The 24,212-nt window shown below is 32.5% G+C and overlaps 2 protein-coding genes across 3 annotated transcripts in view; both read left to right on the forward strand.

Annotated features, from left to right (window-relative positions):
• The window catches only part of LOC114337535 (lipid droplet-regulating VLDL assembly factor AUP1), a 48,941-nt gene extending 25,732 nt beyond the window's left edge, over nucleotides 1-23,209 (forward strand). The window contains exons 3-7 of one of the 2 annotated variants that reach the window (XR_007696337.1): nucleotides 3,407-3,613; nucleotides 6,643-6,852; nucleotides 8,644-8,830; nucleotides 10,151-11,122; nucleotides 12,267-23,209. Coding sequence is in view for 1 of the 2 variants with exons in the window: in XM_028288004.2 (XP_028143805.1) it covers nucleotides 3,407-3,613; nucleotides 6,643-6,852; nucleotides 8,644-8,830; nucleotides 10,151-10,452 (906 nt within the window). In the remaining variant the exon portion in view is untranslated. Of the gene's footprint in view, nucleotides 1-3,406; nucleotides 3,614-6,642; nucleotides 6,853-8,643; nucleotides 8,831-10,150 lie in introns of both variants that reach the window. The other variant, XM_028288004.2, reaches the window with a different exon arrangement.
• LOC114337532 (facilitated trehalose transporter Tret1-2 homolog) overlaps nucleotides 1-24,212 on the forward strand; it is a 337,833-nt gene that overhangs the window by 70,297 nt on the left and 243,324 nt on the right. The window lies entirely within an intron of this gene.

The raw sequence follows: 24,212 nt of genomic DNA on the forward strand, positions 1-24,212 counted from the left end.
AAAGTTACTTAGAACTAGTCAACTTATCCATTTCTGGACTTATTTGAAACGTATGATTTTTCGCCCTCGAGAAGGGGTGATTTATACCCTCAATTAAATGCAACCAACGCCATAAGTCCAACTTTGAAGTGGAGGGTAGGTAGAACCTAAAACCAAATTTTCAACCAAATCCGTAGTAACGCCGAAAATTACACTCCAAAAGAGTCATTTATTGGGCTAAATCTAAATTATCTAATTTCACTGTCTCGTTATACAGTTATGACCGCGCTAATAACCGGCATAATAACGCAAAACGATGAAAAACATATTAAGTTGTGAAATAAAAAGGCATGAAACTAGTAGAGGTTGGAAATTTAGCGGTACGAACCTATAAATTTAGATTATATTGTTTCCCACCTTTAGACGTATCACATGAGTATGTCAACAAAAACTGTCACTGTCACAGTGGTAGTTGCCAAACGTCTAAAGATGAGAACCAATCATTATAATGTAAATTTATAGGTTTCTACCTCTAAATTTCTCATCTCTACTAGTTTCATCTCTTTTATCTTACAACTTCATATGTTTTCCATCGTTTGCGTTATTTTGCCGGTTATTAGCGCGCTTAGCAATGTATTTATATAAATAGGTAACCACCAATATTTTATATAATTTCTAGTATAAAATACAAAATTCACAGTACCAATTTTTCCTGATATTAATTTTCCTAGAATAGAATAGATAAATACTTAATCCGCTTAACCACGGGAGCGAACTAGGTTATGGTTTTCGGAGCGAACTAGTATGTAATTAAGAGGGTTTTTTGACCATGGGAGCGAACTAGTGTGCTCTGGTTACTTTGTTTATAATTTTGCCCATGATTAGGTTAAACAAGAAGGGGCTTCAACTGTTGCCTTGTTTAATTTCTCCCGCTGTTGGAATATTTTCAGTGAATTGGACTCCTGCTCTAACTTTGGTTACCTTGTTATTTAGGTTATGGACTATCTTTGTTATGCTGGTCGGTATTTTATTTTCTATTAATATATTTAGAATGTCTCCCAGACAGACCCTGTCAGACTCCTTCGTCAGATCAATGAAGCAGCAGCAAATATACGTTGGCATGCCGAACTCGATAGCTTTTTCTTTTATTTGTTTTATTATAAATACTGCGTCTGTTATAGACCGCCCCTTTGTATTGTAAAACCTTGTTGTTCTTCAGCATTAGTGATTTGCCTTTCCAATTTGTCCTTAAGAATACCCGTGAAAAGTTTCATCGTTATATTTAAGAGGGTTATCCCTCTGTAGTTTTGTGGGCAAGTTTTTTGTCCTTTTACCTTAATAGTAATATGTATACCAATATTAGTGGAGTCACTGAAGTTGGATATGAGCTATTACCTCCGATTTCGTTGAACCTCCATCGATTTGGATCAAAATTGGGGAGTGGTTAGAGGATATCTCAAGGAACAAGGGTGACATGGTGCCAACTTGCGCTTTTACCCTGGGGGTGAATGCCACCCCTTCTCGGGGGTGAAAATTATTTTATTAAAAATAACCCCATAATTCGATAGAGGGACTAACTCTAAGCAAAATTTGTTATATAAAGTTATTGAAATTAATCATAACTTTTTGAGTTATTAAAGATTAGAGATTTTAATTTTTCCTGAGAAAAATGCACGTTTTTAACCGATTTTTTATAAATAATTCAAAACCTATAAGTTTTTACAAAAAAGTTATTATTACCAAAATTGAAGATAATAAAAAATGAAATAAATTCCTTACTAGAAAAACCTTTTAGTGTTAACTAAAAGTGAGTTATAGGTAATTGAATGTATATTTCTTTCGGCGACTACCCAAATCTAAGTGTTAAAACTTAAATAACGTGAAAATTATGCATTTTATAACACAAACTTATTAAACATTTGTCAAAGTATTTAAAAATATCTATCAGATGAGCCCACGAATAAGTTGATAGCATTAAAATTTATGCTCCAAAATTTTTTCAAAATTTATCTTTTAAAAAATTTTCCAAAAAATGTTATTGTTTTTTCTTAATAACTCCGTCAATTTTGAGACATGAGACTCGCCTAAAAACTATTTGAAAGCTGAAATTAAGGGCTTTTAGCCAAGCCGCACACCAAAGAAACATGAAACGAAAAACATGAAACATGAAACGAAAAACATGTTTCATGAAAAGAAAACACTGCTAAAAACATCTCAAAGTCCGCCTACTAATGAAACGAGTGTGATTCATGCTCATGACACATTTTTATTTTCGGAGAGTCTCATAAATGGCCGGATATATATTTGTTTAGCAGTGGTTTATTTCCATGAAACGTAATTTAGGTTTCATGTTTCTTTGATGTGCGGCCGGGCTTAAACCACGTTAAACTTAATTTTCTAAACCCCTTACTTTTTTAAAAATAAAAGGTTAAAACGTTTCTATCTCGGTTATTTTGTACCCTACAGAAATAGTAAGACAGATAAAATATTTGGTACAGAAAAAACTAAAATTTAATTATATATCATTTTTTTCGTATATTGAGTATTTTTGGAGTTATTATTAAAAGAAAATGAAAATTACGATAATCTGAAAAATTCTGATTTTTTTAAATTGCATCTTTTTTTCCAAAATATGCATTCTAAACCGGTCAAAATTGTTGAAATCATTACCTATGCTATTATAAAGAAACTCTTTTAAGGATTTCTATAAATTTTAATTTTTCTGGAAATGAAGATGTTTTATTTTTAACTTTTTCCAAAAAAAAAATCCAAAGGGTTCCCTTATTTTCATCATAACTTGCTTAATTTTGATGCTATTAACGTCTTATGAAGCTCATTTGATAAGTATTCCAAAGTACTTTGACAAGTGTTTAGTAGGTATATTTTATAAAATGCATCGTTTTCCCGTTATTTAAGGTTGAATACTTAAATTTGCGTACTCGTCAAAAAAATATACCTTCAATTACCCATAACTTACTTTGAATTAACATTAGTGTACTTCTTTAAATGAGAAGTGTATTCAACTTTTTCTTATCTTTAATTTTGGTAATAATAACTTTTTTGTAAAAGCTTATAGTTTTTGAGTTACACGTGAAAAACAGCTTTAAAACATGCATTTTTTTTTTACGAAAAAATAAAATCTTTGATCTTTAATAACTCAAAAAGTATTGATTTTTATTAATAATTTTATATAACAAATTTTGCTTAGAATTTGCCCCTTTATCGATTTATGGTATTATTTTTAATGAAATAATTTTCACCTCCGAGAAGGGGTGGCATCCACCCCCAGGGTAAAAGCGCAAGTTAGCATCATGTCACCTTTGTTCCTTGAGGTATCCTCTAACTACTCACCAATTTTCATAAAATTCGATGAAGGTTCAACGAAATCGGAAGTGAAAACCTTCATTGACTCCACTATATGTTTTAGCCTAGCTGCAGAACGACTCTAGAAAAAGTATTAGGGCTTAGTACTTATTGCTTTGGATCGATCACAAATCTGGATAATTTTAAGAATAATATCAAACAATTTATGGTAGAAAAGAAATCACCTTTGTACTTTGCCCCAGAAGAAAAACTCACCAACGGAAAGGCGCTTTTGAAGTTCAAAACATATCCATTTGAGTTTGCCAATAAGGTTAGTATGATATAGTAGTAATGTGTAAAATAAGTGTAAAAAAAGTCTGTTTAAGGTACTAGTACACTTTAGAAGACCAAAAATAATCATTTTTTTCCAGAATTTTTTTCTCAGAACCTTTATTAAAAATTAACATAAAACTTTTTACATATTAATATCTGACCCTTAGAGAATACAAAAAATATATCTTTTTTCATTTATGCACGTACACTAATATTGTAGAGGTCGCAAAAGTCGAGGCCTCGAAAATTGATGGCGGACAGTTAATCTCAGGATTGGGATATCTGAAACAAAAAAAATCGTACTGGATTTGAAAAAGGAAGGTTTCTTACGTGACAATTTACCACAATTTGAACAAAAAATAAAAAAAGAATGTGTGTGTACTTTGTACGCACGTAAGAAGTTATACTTCTATTATATAATTTAAACGAAATTAATATACTTTTTATTTATATTTTGTTTAAATATTAAACTAATTTATACTTACTACTTCTCAAACATTTTTATTAGAACAGTGCCAAAAATTAAAATAATAAAAGAATAAAACACACACAAACACATTAAACAAGCCACAAATGATGTCTGAACATTAATTGTCTAAAATTTTTTTAACTAAATACGTATTTTCTGAAAATACAATTATATAATAAATATACTTACAATCATAAAATGTATTAAAAAAAACAAAAAAGAAAGTTTCTACTGGGACTCGAACCAGCGCTGATAAGAGCGGTTGGTATTGGAATTCATTCGCCTTCTCCGCTTAGCCACGGACACTATGTGTCATTATTTACGAAGATCGACTAACTAAACGGATTAAACTTGTGATATTTTGATATTTTGAAAATTGATCAAATTATTTTAATTTTGAATTGAAATGATTTAGAATTGAAAAAATACAACAAAACATAGAGTAAAAAAAACAATATATTAGGTGAATATTGATAGAAATTTTGATGGTAATCAAATTATATAAATAAAAGTATTACATACTATGTATTTTGGCAGATCAAATAGGTAGGTTTATACCCATGATACATTAACAATTATTACGTACCTTTTGCTTTTAAAAACTATTTAAAAGTCACTACAATATTATAAACTTTTTTGTTTCTGTCCTCACAACAATAAAACTAATATATTATACATTTGTTTACCTTTACCTCCAAACCACAGCTGCCATATCGGATAATTTTTGACATGTCATTTGAACATCCAATCAGAACAAAGTTATAATGCGCATGCGCCGGGCTGATAGGTTTTAACATATAAAAAAATCACCCTCTATCGCCGGTAAAGAAGTATAACTTCAAAAATAAATATTTTTTAACTATGAAAAACTGAAAGAAAACGGGCGATTTTTTCACAAAAATTTTTCGAGTTTCCGTAAAATCTTTGTTTTGCGGAATTTTTCACTAACTGTGGTAAATTGTCATGTAAGAAACCTTCCTTTTCAAATACCGTACGATTCTTTTGTTTCAGAGATCCCAATCCTGAGATTAACTGTCCGCCATCGGAACTACTTTTTTTCGAGGCCTCGACTTTGGCGCCCTCTACAATATTAGTGTATGTGCATAAATGAAAAAAGATATACTTTTTGTATTCTCTAAGAGTTAGATATTAATATGTAAAAAGTTTTATGTTCATTTCTAATAAATGTTCTGAGAAAAAAATCTTGAAAAATGCTTATTTTTGGTCTTCTAAAGTGTACTAGTACCTTAATACGTACGTGGAAAACTAGATAATTATTAAACGTTTTGGAGCCTGTATGTTTTCTGTTGGGTTTAAATCAGGAGAAGTTGCTGGTCAAGCTTGCTATTTTCCGACAAAATTTTTAAAAACCTGAAAGTGCTTCATCGGATGTTGCCTTATAGTAATGTCTATACATCCTCAGAATATGAGCTATGCTTTTTCAAAATTTCCCAAAACCAAACGGGTTATCATTTGAGGCTTGAAAAGTGTTTTTGAAACCGTTGCTGCATTTTTATGGAGAGATTAGATTCTTCTTGTCTGCGTTAGCTTAATATTGGTGCGTTCATGCAGCTGCTTGCAGTTCTTTGAAAGTTTCCTGGTATCGTACTTGTCCTCTTCTGTCAGCTCTGTTAAAGGCTTACCCATATACTTACGCATGCAAATCCTTTCAACAGTCGTTAGCAGTAAGTTTCATTTCAGAAGTTGTGTTGAATTTGTCAACAGTCTTTTTAGAAGTTTCATTGATTTTTTGTTTTGGTTGCTTCGTCTGGAATTCGAATGTTTCTGTGTCTTCCCCATTGGCGATGAAGACTTCCTTCAATCGTTCTTTAAGGAGCTTTTTGTAAACGATTATAAACAAATATTTGTAAATGTTTAATCCTGAATTCCAATAAAAAATCCGCAAGAAATCCAATATTTTTTCTAATAAAATTTCTGCCACGATTTATTTATAGTTTATAAATTATATAAACGGATAATCCCAATTCTGACACCAATGTAACTTGAAACTAAACTCCCGTTTCGTTTTATATACACTATTTACAGCTAACCTATGCACATGCTTTTTGAAATATATTTACAGGATAATTCATAACGAAAACCGTCCTTTACATTGCCTGCCAAGTGTTGTCTAACGTAGAAGGTTCTATAGATTCCTGAGCTGTGATTTCTGTTAGTCCGTGCCCTTGTTACATTATTCTTTAAAAGGTGTTTAAGATCAAGTGCGTATGTTATAATAGACAAAAATAAAACATCGACATTGTCGTCAGTGAAAAAGCAAGGTATAGTCGGTTCGCTAAACTCAGACACAACTGTCTAGTGATTTTAGTAGGTAATTTGTTTGTTTTTTGCTAATTTTACCAAAATTGGCAAAATTACTAACTATTTAGTAATTATTAACTATTTAGTGATTTTTTTTTGCCAATTTTGCCAAATTGACAAAATTACTTACTAAAATCACTAGGCAGTTGTGTCTGAGTTTAGCGAACCGACTACATTGTTTTTGTATGATAATATAACCTTATACGTTTTTTAAATTGTTTTCTATTAATTTTAAGGTTCAACCTGTCTGCATTAGAATAGAGAGGCCATTTTTGGACGTAGCTGTCACGACTGTAGGATCAACATTCGTTAGTGATATGTTATATTTTCTTTTTGTACCAATAACTAATTACAAACTCACTTTCTTGGCTCCCTTAGAAAAGAGAACAATGTCTGACGATGAATTTGGAGAGATAGTGCGGCAGAATATGGCTACATCTTTAAAGGTATGTAAGTGGTATCCACTTTAGGATATCCCAGGGCTGCATATTAACTGGGAGATTTCATTAACTAAGCGAAGTTTAAAAAATTACGTCAGTAATATAAAGGGTACCCCCGTTAACCCTTTCGCTGCGTAAAGCGCACATACAGTCGGAAAAATGAAAGAATACCCATGAACGATCACATCAATCACTTATTTTGTATTTGCTATCTTTTTCTATAACAAACGTTTGTTATTTATAGAAAAATAAAGCAAATACAAAATAAATGACTGATGTGATCGTTCATGGGTATTCTTTCATTTTTCCGACTGTATGCGCCCTCCTATTTCTTTGTAAAATGCGTATGGCGCTCTTGCTCTTGGCCTATATATATGGTGATTTCCATATAGATTTAAAGGTGACACAGTTTCAAGAGATCAAGAAAAATTTGTCCGGATTTTTTTAAAGTTAACTTCTATTCATAGATGGCGTCGTGGCTCAGTGGTTCACGTAGCTAGGTTTGGTATAAAGATTTCTAAACTGTGGTGTGTCCGACAACTGGATACCCTTAAAAATTGGTTGGACAATATTACCAGTAAATTGTAAGTATTTTGATCAAGCAATCCTGCAAAATTTAGTGACTTCGAAAAAGCATTTGATAGTGTGGAACACTGGGCAGTAAAGAATTCCCTACAAAACAGCAGAATAGACTACAGATATACCGACTTAATTACAAATATATATAATAAGGCAACAACTATTAAGCTAATGAAACAAACGGAGCCTATTAAAATAAACCGAGGAGTAAGACAAGGAGATACCATCTCGCCCAAGCTATTCAACCAAGCGCTAGAAGATGTGTTCAAATAACTTCACTGGGATGGCTTGGGTATAAACATAAACGGGCAATATCTGAATCACTTACGATATGCTGATGATATTGTATTAATAGCAGAAAGAAGTGAAGAATTACAAAGAATGATGGAAGAACTAGATAGAGTATCGACAAAGATAGGACTGAAGATGAATTACAGTAAAACAAAAACCATGACCAATCAACAAGAAGAACTAGTAATTACAGTGGCACAAACAAGAATAGAACAAGTAAAAGAGTATATATATCTAGGACAAATCACTAGATTAAATAAAGAAAATCAGACCGAAGAAATAAAGAGAAGAATAAGATTGGCCTGGGCATCATTTGGAAAACTGTCTTATATTCTAAAGAACAGAAAATACCCGCAGTACCTAAAAACAAGAGTCTTCAATCAATGTATACTCCCTGTTTTAATATATGGCTCTCAGACATGGACGTTTACAAAAGAGGATATGGAAAAAATAGCAAAGACAGAAAGAGCCATGGAAAAACAAATGCTGAAGATTAAACTATCAGACAGGAAAAGAAACGAATGGATCCGTAACAAAACAAAAGTGAAAGATGTCTCTACCCAAGTAGCAAAGCTTAAATGGAAGTTCGCCGGACACACCCTACGGCAGAAGGATGAAAGATGGACTAAGATGGTTATACATTGGAGACCGTGGAACCACAAACGAAAAAGGGGAAGGCCACAGATGCGATGGTCAGATGACCTGAAGAAACACACTGGGTCAAAATGGATGCAAATTGCCCAAGATAGAGAGGCACGGAAGAAGGAAGAGGAGGCCTATAACCCCCTCATTTGTAATCCATCTCTTCTTTTTTTTACACTTCATCTCAACTCTACCATGTCCCGTTCTTGTTGTTGTTCTTTTTGTAACTGATCTATATTTTTAAACTTATTTTCGACTAATGTATTGTAATATTTCCCATTTTAGATACAAATAACCGATTATACCTCACACGATTTAGCAGAATGGGAGAAAAGAACATTGGCAGATCCTCCACAAAGGCCGCAAACCCGGTTTGCTAACAGAACTATGAATCCTGAGCTGCAAAGGATGGGTAAACAAGTGAAAGAAGTTTTGCCCCATGTTCCACTTACCGCTATTTATAGTGATCTATGTAAGTATTCAAAATTCGTTTGTGTATATCACCCCTAGACAAGTGGGAATGTGAATTACTGATTTAATAGGAGAGAATGGGGCAAATTGACATTTTTATGGTAGTAAATGTAGTCGTACATTTTAAATTATGTTATGGTCGTAGATAAAATATAATGCAGCTCGTAACGGTTAGTTTTCTGCACGTTACTGGTTTAAATAACATATTCGATACTCCCCTCATCTTTAACGTATCACAAATTCCAATCAGACCAATAACGGGATGTAATGCCATTTTGGCAATGCCACCATTCGCCATCCCATCCCCTTTCCAACGATCCCTCTTACGTCACGATCCGACAAGCCGTCGCGTCTCCACCACAAAAAGTGTCAAAAACGAGCAGAATGAACCTTAAATTTTTTTAAAAAATTGCACAGAATCTGGGGGAAAATTGATTTTCTATCTCACTCTAACACATAGGCTCTTATGGAAGGCGCTGATGCCAGATGTTGTGAAATGCCCAGTTTTTCAGTAGATCTAGGGAAATTTTATTTTTGTGGTCCCGTACTCTGGCTCTACTTTTACTATGATCCCTGTAACAATTTTTAGGTTAAAAACAAAAAAACACTCCAAATGATTAAGTCCACTGCTGAACATAATATGCCTCTTCCTCGTGTTTCCACTCAGTCTGGCTATCCTTTCAATGACGTCAGTCACCTCGGTTCTTCTCCTGATCTCTTCGTTTTTTATTTTGTCTCGCAGTAATTGCTAACTTTAACACGTTGGCTGCCGTGAGACACAAATGTGTGTTTCATGTTGTTGAATGTTCAATGTGTGTAATCACGGTGTCATCTGCACATCTTATGTTAATAGATCTTCCGTTAATTATTATTCCTTCACTTTGAGATAGTAGTGCTCTTCAAAAATGGCTTCACTATGAACATTAAATAGTAATGGAGACATATTACATCCCTGCCTAACTCCATTCCTAAATATTATGTAATATCTGAAAACATAATTTAAGGAAACAATTCTAAATTGAGCCCATCAGAATCAAACCCTGCTAAATAATAAATTTTTCGTTCTGTTAAATCCAAACTAAAAGTACAAATTTCTGAAAATGACAAATTAGTGTGCCATTTTGCCGAATACTTTTTGGAAAATTGACATTTTTAATGTTTTTAAGCCTCCTAAAAAATGTCTAAACATGGATCTAGCAGGTTTTGAGGCTATACGCCTCAATTAAAAAATATTGATAAAAATTATCTTTGATGCATTTGGGTGATACGTTAATATATAAGAGAAATGTATATTACTTATAACAAACAATTAATTTTTTAGATGTAACTAGAAACGTAGACATAACAATAACAAACATCCTAGAGGGACGCGTCGTCTTCACGCCCGAGCAACCTTCAGCAACTACCACTAGCCTACCTTCAACTTCGTCTATTTCACCTAGTTCTAACGTAACAGGAGCTTCCACTTCCGGCGGCAGTAAAACGTCCTTCAACACTGCCGCCTCCTCGTTTCCCAGATCTGCATCCGAGCGCAGCAGGTCGTTCCAGGAACGCAAGGAACAGCTGATCGCCACCGCAAGAAGGCGCTATATCGAAAAACACAACCTCGATATACCGATTTAGAGTTCGATCTGAGACTAACGCGACTGAAATGTTGATGAATGTCAATTTTATTGAAGATGTAGTTAATTTTACAATATATTTTTATTTTTGAACATCTACACTTTACGAAAAAAAAAATTAATTAATGAATAGCATCTCTCTAAAGTGGCTTGTGAAGTAATAAAGATCGTTAATCTCTAATTGAAACCACAAATTGTAAAAACAAAATTTATTTGATTAGTCCAGTCGGGTTAGACGAATAACAAGCCTAACCTTGCATTAGGAGCTGCCCCAAATTTTATTTTTATAATCTTTAGGGGGGGGGGTCAATAGTAGTGTAAATTTAAAATCCACCATCTTGATTTTAAATGAGAACCGTTTTGGCTCAATATCTCCGTAATTTTCAACTTTTCGACAAAAAGTAAGAGAACCAAAATTGTTAAAAATGTGATTTTCTATAATTTATATTCCTACAATTTTTCGTGCGGCCAATATTTTCCGAGTTATGGCAGAAAATAGTGGTAGTTAGAGCATAATTATTGAATTATCTCGTTTATTATTAGTTTTACGGCAAAAATGTACCTATACAAAAATGGAGAGAATTAAGTTCTACACAATTTTGATTTCTTTATTTTTTTTGCTAAAATTAATATTTAAGGTAGTACGTATGCGGTAATCACGCGAGCTTAAGGTGATACAGTAGCGATCAACAGGTAGCCAAAACGCGTTCCAAGATTGCGGCTGTAATTTTGAATATTTTTTCGAGATATTTGGCACACGTATTCGTAATATTCGCGGTGTGCAAGTACTTGGAAAGGGAAACGAGAAACGACCGTGCGCGAGTCGCGGAGAAATATTGCAACTATCTTAAATAATTCATATTGTCAATTGAAATTGTCAAATTGACGTATATTTCATACCTTCTGTCATTGACGCAGAAAAATTATATATTGCTCCACAATATTGATATGATATGCAATTATTATATAAAGGTAAATTTAATTAATTGTATTTTGCTTGCAGTACTGCATTTTAATAACTGATTTTATTTACTACATACAATTAGGCATTCCAATGAAACGTCAAACATGGCCGGGTGTGGGCAAAATCTAACCTTACATTGACATTAATTTGTAAATAAAATCCTGTTTGATTGTTTTTGTATGTTAATTGTGTAGGGAAATCTGCGAAATTGTGATAACAAATTAAATATTAAGTGGTTTATCGCCTACAGAACTGAATTATCCCATATTAGTTACCAGTTTGTGTCAATAACTACTATGGGATAATTCAGTTATGTAGGCGATAAACTAGTTTATATTTAATTGCTATCACAATTTGGTGCACAATTAACAATAAAAAACAAAACCAAACAGGATATTCTTTACAAAAACTGATGTAAACCCTATATTATTAAATTTTTGCCCACTGCCGGCCATATTATATCACGTGATTTGGAATGGTCAATTGTTTACGTTTGCTAAACATAACCTGCATCTTATTTTTTCTTCTTATTATTTTTTTGGACTATGGTCTTGACAATTATCCAGCAACCAGGACTAATATAATTGGCCAATATAATTAAAAGTGCGAATAAAAGTACAGAGCGTAGAAATAGAGGTCGCTTTGCCGAACTTGCACGGTCCCAATAATAAAGAATGGCGGTACAGAGCCGAATTTGAAAAATATATTAATATGTGGAAATTACTCTGTAATTAAATACAATATTAAAAAAACGAGCCTGTACCGCCATTAAGAAGAACAAAAAAATACACTTTCTTCAAATAAACTTTTTTATCCGATGCCTAGAGTTTGTGTCATTTTGGAACTTTAAGACTTGATTGATTTATTAGCAATTGTTTTTGTTCAATATCTACGCCATTTTCAACTAAAATTGTTTCCAAATATGATTTCCTTCAAATTATTTTTAAATTTTTTTTATGCGGTTGATATTTTCCGAGTTAATTGGGAAAATAGTAAAAAGTGGTGGTGGGGGGGGGGCATAATTATCGAATTGAATCTTGTTTCCGAGCTGCCCCAAATTGTATAATTCTATCCTTTAGGGGAGATCAATATTAGTGTAAATTTAAAATCTCGACTGAATTCCGCGCTTGAATTAGCCGCCATATTTATTTTAAAGGAGAACCGTTGTTGCTGAATATCTCCGCCATTTTCAACTTCTCGACAAAAAGGGTAGGAACTTAAACTGTTGGAAATGCAATTTCCTACAATTTCTGTTGCACAATTTTTTTTATGCGATCAGTATTTTCCGAGTTAAGGGGGAAAATAGTGGAAGCGGAGGGAAAGTATAATTATTTAATTGTCTTATTTATTATTAACTTTACGACATAATTATTGTATACAAACAAAAATAAAGAGAATTATATTTTATACAATTTTTGAAACTCCCAATGAAACACCAACCAAAGTAAGTGCATAAGAGACATAACTTATATGCATTAATTTCACTTAATCTTATTAATTAGCCGGTTTTATGGGTTGCAGTTGTCTTTCGATATTTTAAGTTTCATGTCAGTTTCATATGTAACATATTTTTATATTTCAACAATTTTTTTTAATTTTGGGCTTTTTTGGGAGAAATTTACTCACTTCCCCCCCCCCCTCGTAGACCCGCCACTGGTTCTCTCGAAAAGTTGTAGTAAATCGTAATTGCAACAATTTCAGTCCTTACACTTTTTGTCGAAAAGTTGAAAATGGCGGAGATATTGAACAAAAACAATTGCTATAAAATCAATCAAGTCTTACGCTCTCACATTTACCTCATACGTATTACCTTAAATATTGATTTTATCAAAAAGTGAAAGAGATTAAAATCGTACACAATTTAATTCTCTTCATTTTTGTATAGGTACTTATTTGTTGTAAAACGAATAATAAACGAGATAATCCAATAATTCAATAATTATGCTCAAACTGTCACTATTTCCCCCCCATAACTCGGAAAAGATCGACCGCACGAAAAAAATTATAATAAACGAAATTATAGAAAATCGCATTTTCAACAATTTCAGTTTCCACACTTTTTGTCGAAAAGTTGAAAATGGCGGAGATATTGAGTAAAAACGGTTGTCGTTTAAAATCAAGATGGCGGCGAACGCAACGGTGGAATTCAGTCGAGATTTTAAATTTACACTACTATTGACACCCACTAAAGATTAGAGAAATAAAATTTGGGTCAGCTCGTAATGCAAGGTCAAATGCTATCCCGACTGGGCTAGAAATATTCAGGAGGTGTTTTGGCATTTGTCATCTTCAGCTTTATAAATTAGAAGAAGCTACGTCTGAAAGTGAGCAAGTGCCTTTTCTAAACGTTTACTTAAGTTATATTTTAAGGCAAGGCAAGTAACATATGACTTAAGTAAACGATTACAAAAGGCAAGTAACCTGCCAACATTACTTGCTTTCTTACTGGCTTCGTGTACGAGTATACCGGCCTTAAAGGCAATACTTTGTGTGCTATTTTTTATTGTGAATATATGAAACAATTTTAATATACGTAATAGAAATTATTATTAAATCGAGAGATATCCTTCTATTGTGATTAATTAGTATATTATTCAACGAGCATGTAATGATGGCTATTACTCACGATGATGAAGTTTGCGACACGAGCCGTAGGCGAGTGTAGTAATTCATCAGAGTGAGTAATAGCCATTACATGCAAGTAGAATACTATACTTTGTCTACGACCTTTTTTATTTGGATTAGTAGAAAAATATAATTATCAACTACCTACTAACATTATTTAAAACGAAATATTTTATTTTTCATAAGAAAATATATTTTATATAACTATGGCAACACTGTTAGAATTACACTCGTTGAGCTTATGAAACAATAAACAGTTGTCATTATGTCATGGAATGGCGGTGGCTTTTAAAAATAAGACATATTTTAAGGCAATTGCATGAAAAAGAACGTGTGCTCTCAATTAAAATCTATTGTACAATGAACAGTAAGTAAAACAGAATTCATTGATATGAATTTCATATCCGTAAGTCCTTTTACGAAATTAATACCGATTGTTTATTGTTTACCTTTTTATAACGTCAATCTTAAAATGTCGAATGTTGAAATTTAAACGTAAAAAATATACTAACCCATTGTTAAAGTTAAGAATCCTTTAAACATTTTTCAAATTTAATTGTTCATATAAATTACAATGAACATTTTATTAAATAAACAAGTTTAAGTAATTTTATTTGGTAATAGGTATATTAAAAGTGCCATGCACCACTTGAATCTAACTTCAACCCGTGAGTAATGATCCGCGAGTAACTTCAGCCCGTGAGTAATGAATTATTACTCACGGGTAAAGTAATGGGTGTTATTATCTATTTAAAAATAGCGAATAATGAGTATATTATTAAACGGTCGTAGAAAAAGGTTTTTATATACTAAAACCCTAATTTTAGCAGAAATAACCTCAAAAAATTGCCTACAACTTACCATATGAATAGTAGTTGTATTTATGTTATATTCGTAAAAGATAAAGAGGAAAATGTAGGTACCTGTAAATTTCCTATAGTCACCTGTAGACCATAAATCACAAAAAATATTAAAAATCCTGTATAAAAGTTATACATATTTATATTAAAAAGACCCATTCGGGCTACAGCACAGAACGTTTTCATGACAATTCCATCATCAGTGATGATGACAAACCTATCAACAGAATTTAGCAGCCTAGAAGTCAGTAACAAGAATATGTCTACATTAATGAATTACTAGAAAGTCAAAAACACATCATCTATACATACACAATACAAAACAAATCAGAATTCGATATCGACCCCAAGGTTCAACTCGAAACTTGGCTATCTACGTGCAAGATCGAGGCCAGATGAGTCGCCTGTCAAATTTGGCCAAAAACAGCGACCACTAACTGCAAAAATCGTAGAAACCTCTTTCTTTAATTTATGATTTTTAAAAGGCCTTCTAATTTGTAAACGGTTTCCGGAGTAAAAATCGAAAGGTCAAAAACAAATATAAAATCTGTTTTTTATTACAATCAATTATGGCTTAATCCCATATAAATGTAATATTTCTCTTAATTTTTCCAGTAATTTACATAGATTATTTCATTCATAGAGATTTTGACCAATAGAAAGCTACAGAAATAAAAATTACAGCGATAATTTTTGATAATTTCCCGTCGTCAAGTATTACGTCAGATGCCCTTCATTGCTACGCATAATTGAACATTCAGTGACATTAATGACAATTAATGTTTTACAACTTATCAAAGAGAACACCAGGAACAGGTTTAGCAAATATTCAGGCGAAGATATCAATAAAATATTAGTTACAATGGTTTAAAAACCAGTTTTATTCATGAAATAATCAAATTACTCTCGAGCTCGAATTATCGATTTGTTTTGCCCTCGTGACACTTTGACATAATTTCACTCCCCTTCGGGTCGTGAAATTAAAACTGTCGAAATGTCACTCGGGATACAAATCGATAATTTTAGAGATCTTCTTGTAATAAGTACTGATAATTTTAGCTACATCTCCGATAATTGACATTTTATTCTAGAGTGACCGACCCATTCTGCAGCGAGTTGATTAACAAATGTGTACAGCTTATAACTATATATTTTATATACGTAAAATAGGGCTATACAAGAAATAAGGAATCTGTGGAATTACTTGATGATGATTAGAATATTTTTGTTTTTTCTTTTTCATTAATTTTGTCTTATTATAAGATTTTTCATGATAAATGTCATCTGTCAATGACGTGCCGTCAGAATATTTATTTTAAAGCTATTTTTGAAACATTCGAACTCCTACAGAAAGTTGGGAAGTTAATGTATAACAATAAAACTCCAACTATGGAAGCCGATTGCTAAGACTTCGCCTAGCTCAGTCACTCAGGTGTCAGTTCATCTTGCCTTAGTCGAAAAAATGAACAATGAGTCTTGAAGGGACAAATAAAATTTAAAATTAACTATAATCATATTTATTTAGCATTAAAAACAATCCTCCTCCTCCTAAGTGTCTTCTCTATTGAGGTTGGCGATCAATATGGCAAATTCCTCTCTGTTCTGTGCTTGATATTTCGGAGCCAGGATTTCTTCTTTCTTCCTATACCCCTTTTATCTTCGATTTTGCATTCTAATATTACCTGGAGTCGCTCAAATTCCCTATGGCGCATTATATAGATATGGCGTCTTTCTACTTTTGAATGTATTGAAATTTGAATTTTGTGCATTTTAATGAAATGATATTTAAATATAGTGCAGTCATTGAAGCGTAAAATAGGTTTTTACCTCCGAAATTTTTTACTATGAACCGATTTACATGAGATTTTGGAATTAGGTTTATCCTACCCTTAACTTCAAAAGTGATATTGACCCGAACTCCGCTTTTTATTTTTAAGGGGTGAAAACAACCCCTTAATGGAAAAATTGACATTGAGCCATTTTATCGCCAGAAAACGTGTTTAATAATAAAGAGTGACGTTGTCAAGTGTTTTCTAACACAATAACCTCATGCTAAACTCATTTTCATCCCCTTGAAAATCGTACAATCCTTGCAAACAACCCCAAAATGGAAAAAATTTAAAAAAAAATTAATTTAGTATGACATAAAAAGATTTAAATATAGAGTAAAAATGATATTTTACGTTCTCTATCTTAATTATCATATTGTTAACCCCCTTTCAGCCCTTAAAAACAACCACTAAATAGAAAAAAATTACAAAAAATTAATTTGGTTTAATAAGAAGACTTAAATATAGAGTAAATAATATTTTACGTTCTCTATCTTAATTATTTAATTGTTAACCCCTTTCAACCCTTAAAATCAACGCCTCGATTAAAAATTGTATAAAAAATTTCTTTTGATAAACTAAATAGGATTTAAATATCGTTCCACGTTCTCGAAAAAGCTATGCTGGAAAATCATATGCTCAAGTTCTTTAACCCTTAAAACTACCCCTAAATTAAAACATTGGATATGTATGATTTAGTTTTTGGGCCATAACTACTTCAATTTTGAAGCTAGCACAACTTATAAAAAACCATTTTGAAAGTAATTAAAAGAGCAACAATTTTTTCTTTATAATATGTAGTGAAAAACCTTTTATTTTGAAACGGTGAAGGGTTAAAGGGCTCGAGGGAGAGACTGTGGTTGCGCTACCGCGCGCTCTTCAATCAATCATATCTTCGTCAATTTTTGTGTGAGAGAAAAAACAAACCAAAATTTTTTTGGAAAAACCTATTTTTTTTATTATTACACTGTTTTACGTATCTTTCATTATTTTTTAGATATTATGAAAAGAAGGTTGTTTTTTTTTTAATTCGAAATTTTTTTTTCTTAAAATCGTGATATTTTCAAAAAATATGTTTTCCAAAGCAGCAAAACTGCTATAATCCATCAAAATCTTTATATTAAAGTTGATTCTAGACGGAATACCATTAATTTTAATTTTGGTGGAAATGGCACTTATGAAATCCATTGATTTAAAAAAAACCATTAGATGTTCCTCTTTTTTTCATTACAGCTCACTCATTTTACGTACAAAAGACTTTTAACAGTGCTCATTTTAAAGCTTATTTTAGGCACTATAAAATCCTTTCTCATTAGCATGCATAAAATTTATTCGCTTTGACGCTAGATGGCATTGAATACATCGATTAAATTTCACACAATATAAAAAACGGCTTTGATCTTCAATATCTCGCTTAATATTACACTTAGAACACTCTTTAAAAAAAGAATTTGTTCATTTTTTTACCTGCTACAATTTTGTTCAGTATAATATTATCGTTAAAATGCATATTTTTGGAGATATGTATTTGCAAAAAACTGTGAAAATCGTGAGAAAATTCCGAATTTTCAATTGCCAATAACTTGAAAAGTATTGGGTTTTTGAAAAAACTTTGTAAAACATTTGTTGCTTAAAATTAGGTCTTCTACATATCTATCTGAGGTTATTTTGAAAAAAAAATTCCATCACCGAAAAGGGGTGGCAACCACCCCCAGGGTGAAAACGGAGTTCGGGTCAATATCACTTTTGAAGTTAAGGGTAGGATAAGCCTAATTCCAAAATTACATGTAAATCGGTTCGTAGTAAAAAATTTCTGAGCTAAAAAGCTTCAATGACTGCACTACTACAGGGTGTTTCATTAATAATTGTCCATATAGTAACTGGAGAAACCTTAGCACAAAATACGAAGATTTAACCTAAAACACTTAAATAATATGTGGTTCCTTACTGAGTTACAGGGTGTTTTATCTAAAAATTTAAAAACTATTTTTGCTCAGCATTTTAAAACTATTCGACGTATCCTTTTCATACTTGGCAGAAAGTATAGGTACTGTACAAACTACTAAATTACGTTAAACAAACGTTTCTGGCTATTACCAGAGGCGTACGACGGGGGAAAGTGAATGGTTAACCCTTTCCAAATTCTACGCCACTGGCGGAATTGCTATTTTAGTTCAATTTTTGGATTCTCCAATACTTTCTATGAAAATAATATACTCTTCATTCGTAACGATAAAGTCATTAGTATTCAAGATATTTGAAGTTAAAAATGAAACGACACGGTTATTTTGATTAATGTATTGTGTCGCTTCATTTTTAATTTCAAATATCTCGAAAACTAATCATTTTATCGTTACGAATGAACAGTATATTAACATAAAAAGTATTGGAAAATCAAAAAATTACACTAAAATAGCAATTTCGTCAGTTGCGTAGAATTTGGGAAGGGTCAACCAGCCACTATCCCCTGTCGTACGCCTCTGGTAGTAGCTAGAAACGTTTATTTATCTTAATTTAGTAAGGTGTACAGTGCCTACACTTTCTGCCAAGTATGATAAGGATACGCCAAATAGTTTTAAAGTACTGGGTACAAATAATTTTTTAATTTTAATCATATGAATCATATCATAAATTAATCAAAATAACTGTGCCGTTTCATATTTAACTTTAAATATCTCGAAAACTAATGAATTTATCGTTACCAATGAGGAGTATATGATTTAGGTAGAAAGTATTGGAGAATCTAAAAATGGCACTAAAATAGTAATTCGTCCAGTGGCGTAGAATTTGAGAATGGTCAACCATTCACTATCCCCTGTCGTACGCCTCTGGTAGTAGCTAGAAACGTTTGTTTATCATAATTTAGTAGCTTGTACAGTACTATCTATACTTCCTGCCAAGTATGAAAACGATACGTCGAATAGTTTTAAAATGCTGAGCAAAAATAGTTTTTAAATTTTTAGGTAACTCAGTAAGGAACCACATTTTATTTAGATGTTTTAGGTCAAATCTTCGTATTTTGTGCTAAGGTTTCTCCAGTTACTATATGTACAATTATTAATGAAACACCCTGTATACAAGCAAATCTTGCCTATAGTTTTACAATAAAATGGTACTTGGATTATTTTGCTTGCTGTGCAGGATGTAGTTGGACGTTGTTGGCTCCAGATGATGTGGGTAGGTCTTAGATGTTTGCCATTTTGTCTTCAAGAAGCTGCATGGTCTCGAAGACAGCTGCCGCCTTAATTTGGTTCATTCTACGTGGTGGTTACCCATCGTCGACGATATAGAAAGAAGAAAGGATAGAAGATAATTATTAAAAATATAAAGATAGATTATTGAAGATGAAAGAGGGAGAAGGCCAACTATTTTTTGAAGAAAAAAATAGCAAAACAAAACACAAAATTAAGAAATTAATATATTCAATAGAAATTGGAACAAAATATATATTTGTAGCTCAACAGGCCTTATAGGCCCACGGCTTGGAATTTCTCCACGGTTTTCCTCAATTTTCTCCTGTCCATGGCCGCAGTTCTCCAATTTGTTATCCCGATTATTTCCAGGTCTTCCTTAGACGCTTCTAGCCACTTTTTTCTTGGTGGTCCTCTTCTCGTCTTTCCTTCCCCTCTTATCAGCGAGTCCTTTGCCCACCTTCCGTCAGCCATTCTCGCAAGATGACCTAACCAACTAAGTCTCTTTGTTCAGACGATCTGACTTATTTCTGGTTTCCGGTACAGCTCTCTAATCTCCGCATTTGTTCGTCTCCTCCAAACGTCTTCATTGTCTTTTACTCCCCCGAATATCTTCCTTAGGACACTCCGCTTCCAGATATTCAACATCTTTTCTTAATTTTTGTTCATGGCCCATGTTTCGCTTCCGTAAATAACTGTGGGCTGGATCACTGTTCGGTATAGTCCAATGAATTGTCAACACGGATGGAATGGGCAAGAAGTGAATTTAATGCGGCCAGGATGAGAGAGTCTAGTCAGGGAAGGATAGAAGATAATCGCCATCTTTCGTAAAAAAAAATTGATAGTGGTAGTCAGTGTTGCCAGCTTGGGGTATTTTCCCACAATTTTGGAATAATTTGAAAGCGTCTAGAAGAATTTTTCTAAGCAGAAATGGTTGTGGGGGACAATTATGAGAGATTTTTAAGGGGTCGTGGTAAATTAAATTTGCGTATATACATAGAACTGTATTTTATACTCTCATATAATCGAAGACGATAAGACATATGAATTATTTTCAGGGCCTTCTGTTGATAAGTAGTATAATTTTGGTTTACTGTTCTCTACATTTGACTACTAATTTTTTAAAATGTTGCAAAAATTTAAATTTAAGGGGTTTGAGCTTCAATTTGAAGGAATTTCAGTTTCTTAGTGGGGGATTTATAAAATCACATCTGGCAACTCTGGTGGAATGTTGTAGAAAATTTTCCCTGCTCTGTCTCTCTCTAGGACCTCTCACTTGTATGTTAGCCGCAATCCGGCTTCACTGTTTGAATGGAACGGGGTCATTCCATCCGTGTTGACAGTTCATTGGTGTAGTCTCAATTTTGCCTCTCTGGAAATATTTTTTGCTCTTAGTAGTTTGTGTAGGGCTCCGACAATCTTCCTTCCTCTCGAAATTATCTTCTCAATTTCTTGGCTTTCTTCCTCTTTACTTGTTAAGAGTTACACCTAGATACTCAAACTCCGTCACCTTTTTGAAGCAATACTCTTTACTCTCGTTGTCTATGGTGTTTCTTCATATGCGGTCTTTCTCATTTCCACATACTTTGTTTTTTGCTCATTAATCCTCAGTGCATACTGCTTAGCCTTTACTTCAAAGAGTCTTAAAATCAAGTAAAATTTAATAAAAATTTTTTTGGCTTGGTAAAAGGTATATTAGTTTAAAAAGCCCCTATAGGCTACAAACAGAAACAAAACGTTTTCGCTCTGTAACAAGAGCATCATCAGTGTTACAAGAACATGGTGAGCCAACCAAAAAATACAAAGGTCAAAGCCTTTCAAAGACAGACTAAAAGTCTTATATAGGTGCCAACATGGCAAAATCCAAAGGATGGTTAAAATTCCTATCGCTAAGGCCCTAGGGCAACACATGACTCCCACACTTGGTTGCCTGTCACCTCTTGTAACATAATGACCTACTTGTTACCTATTGAGCCACTTACCACGTGTGGGAGTCATATGTTGCCCTAGGGCCTTAGCCATAGGAATTTTAACCATCCTTTGGATTTTGTCATGTTGGCATCTATATAAGACTTTTAGTCTGTCTTTGAAAGGCTTTGACCTTTGTATTTTTTGGTTGGCTCACCATGTTCTTGTAACACTGATGATGCTCTTGTTACAGAGCGAACACGTTTTGTTTCTGTTTGTAGCCCTATAGCGGTTTTTAAACTAATATACCTTTTACCAAACCAAAAATTTTTTATTAAATTTTACTTGTAATTAATGGTATACAGCCAGCTACAGGAAATTCTTCCTTGTGGAGTTTTAAAATCCTCAGCAGTTCCCTCTCAGTTCTTGCCATTAGCACTACATCGTCCGCAAAGGCCAGAACCTGGCTTCTGTTGTCATCGATCATACCTTTCGTTCGTATTCCACTCTCTCTTAATATTGTCTTCAACAAGAAATTGAAGAGTACTGTGGACAGCGGATCTCCCTGCGTTAATCCCCTTTTAACTTCAAATTTTCATGTTGGGCTTCCTTCTATCCTTACTCTATTATCGGTCTTCATTAGGGTCATTTTTACTAGTCTCATTATTATTTATATTTAATTTTGAACTGAAATTTTCAAGTGAAATATCTTAAGATAATGTTTAATATATTTCTTCTGTTGGTAACAGTGAAAGTGGTATCCGAAAATTGCATGGAAATAGCTGATGTAAACAGATAGCTAGGCAAGGGCGATTTTATGCAAAAAGGATTTAATAGCATAAGACTTGTATGGCCTAGATGTAGAGCTACTTTTAGACTGCTCACGAGAATTTGTAACTCCATAGAAATTCGTAATATGAAAATTGAGAGATGGCATTTATTTCTGTGATTTAATTTTGATCGTTAGCACCAAAGTTTTGGGAAGGAAATCAAAAGGGCTAGTTTTGTACAAACAATAATTTTAATATACTTTATTATGAATTTCTAATTTGTATTTCGTCGTACTTATTTGGGTGTTGTGTTTTTAATTTTCGAGATAATTTTGTTCGGAACAAACTTTTTATATTCGGTTTTTACAAATAAATAAGGATTGTGATACGAAATAGTCAATGTCGTTATTTTTAACCGTATAAATTTCGAAAGAGCTGAAACATTTGATCAAGGACTGTAGAAGAGTCTTAGAATAAGGGGGAAGAATGGTGCCAATAACGAATAAATTTTGCCTTAAGCTGCACATTTTCGGACTCTTAAATTAATATATCTTAAGTTTGTATATACTTCACTGTTATTTATTTTATAAATAAAATAAGGTCTATTTCAAGTTTTATTTATTTTTCCAAACACCATTTAAATTTTACTTATTTCGTATACGAGAGGACTGTTTAGAACTAGAATTAAAAAAAAGAATGTGTGTGTACTTTGTACGCACGTAAGAAGTTATACTTCTATTATATGATTTAAACGAAATTAATATACTTTTTATTTATATTTTATTTAAATATTAAACTAATTTATACTAACTACTTCTCAAACATTTTTATTAAAACAGTGCCAAAAATTAAAATAATAAAAGATTAAAACACACACAAACACATTAAAAATGCCACAAATGATTTCTGAACATTAATTGTCGGAAAATTTTTTAACTAAATACGTATTTTCTGAAAATAAAATTATATGATGAATATACTTACAATCATAAAATGTATAAAAAAATAAAAAATAAAAGTTTTTATTGGGATTCGAACCAGCTATCAGCGCGGTTGGTATATTGGGGTTCATTCGCCTTAAACGCTTCGCCACGGAGGCAATGTGTCATTATGTGCGAAGATCGACTAACTAAACGGATTAAGCTTTTGACATTTTTGAATTAAATTAAATTATTTTGATTTTGAATTGAAATGATTTAGAATTGAAAAAATACAAGAAAACAATATATTAGGTGAACATTGATAGAAATTTTGATGGTAATCAACTTATGTAAATAAAAGTATTACATACTATGTATTTTGGTAGGTTCAAATAGGTAGGTACCTATGATACATTTACAATTATTACGTACCTGTTGCTTTTAAAAACTATTTAAATGTCACTACAATTATAAACTTTTTTGTTTCTGTCCTCACAACAATAAAACTAATATATTATATATTTGTTTACCTTCATATTGAACAATTATTTATTATTGACAGATCATTTCAACACCCAATCAGAGCCCGTATAACGACTAATACCATACTGTCGGTGTGCGCATGCGCGCAGATCAATATAAATTCACCCTCAATCTCAATCGCGCCTAAAGAAGTATAACTTCAAAAATGGTC

Source organism: Diabrotica virgifera, chromosome 2 (genome assembly GCF_917563875.1).
Source record: "Diabrotica virgifera virgifera chromosome 2, PGI_DIABVI_V3a".
Classification (NCBI taxonomy): domain Eukaryota; kingdom Metazoa; phylum Arthropoda; class Insecta; order Coleoptera; family Chrysomelidae; genus Diabrotica; species Diabrotica virgifera.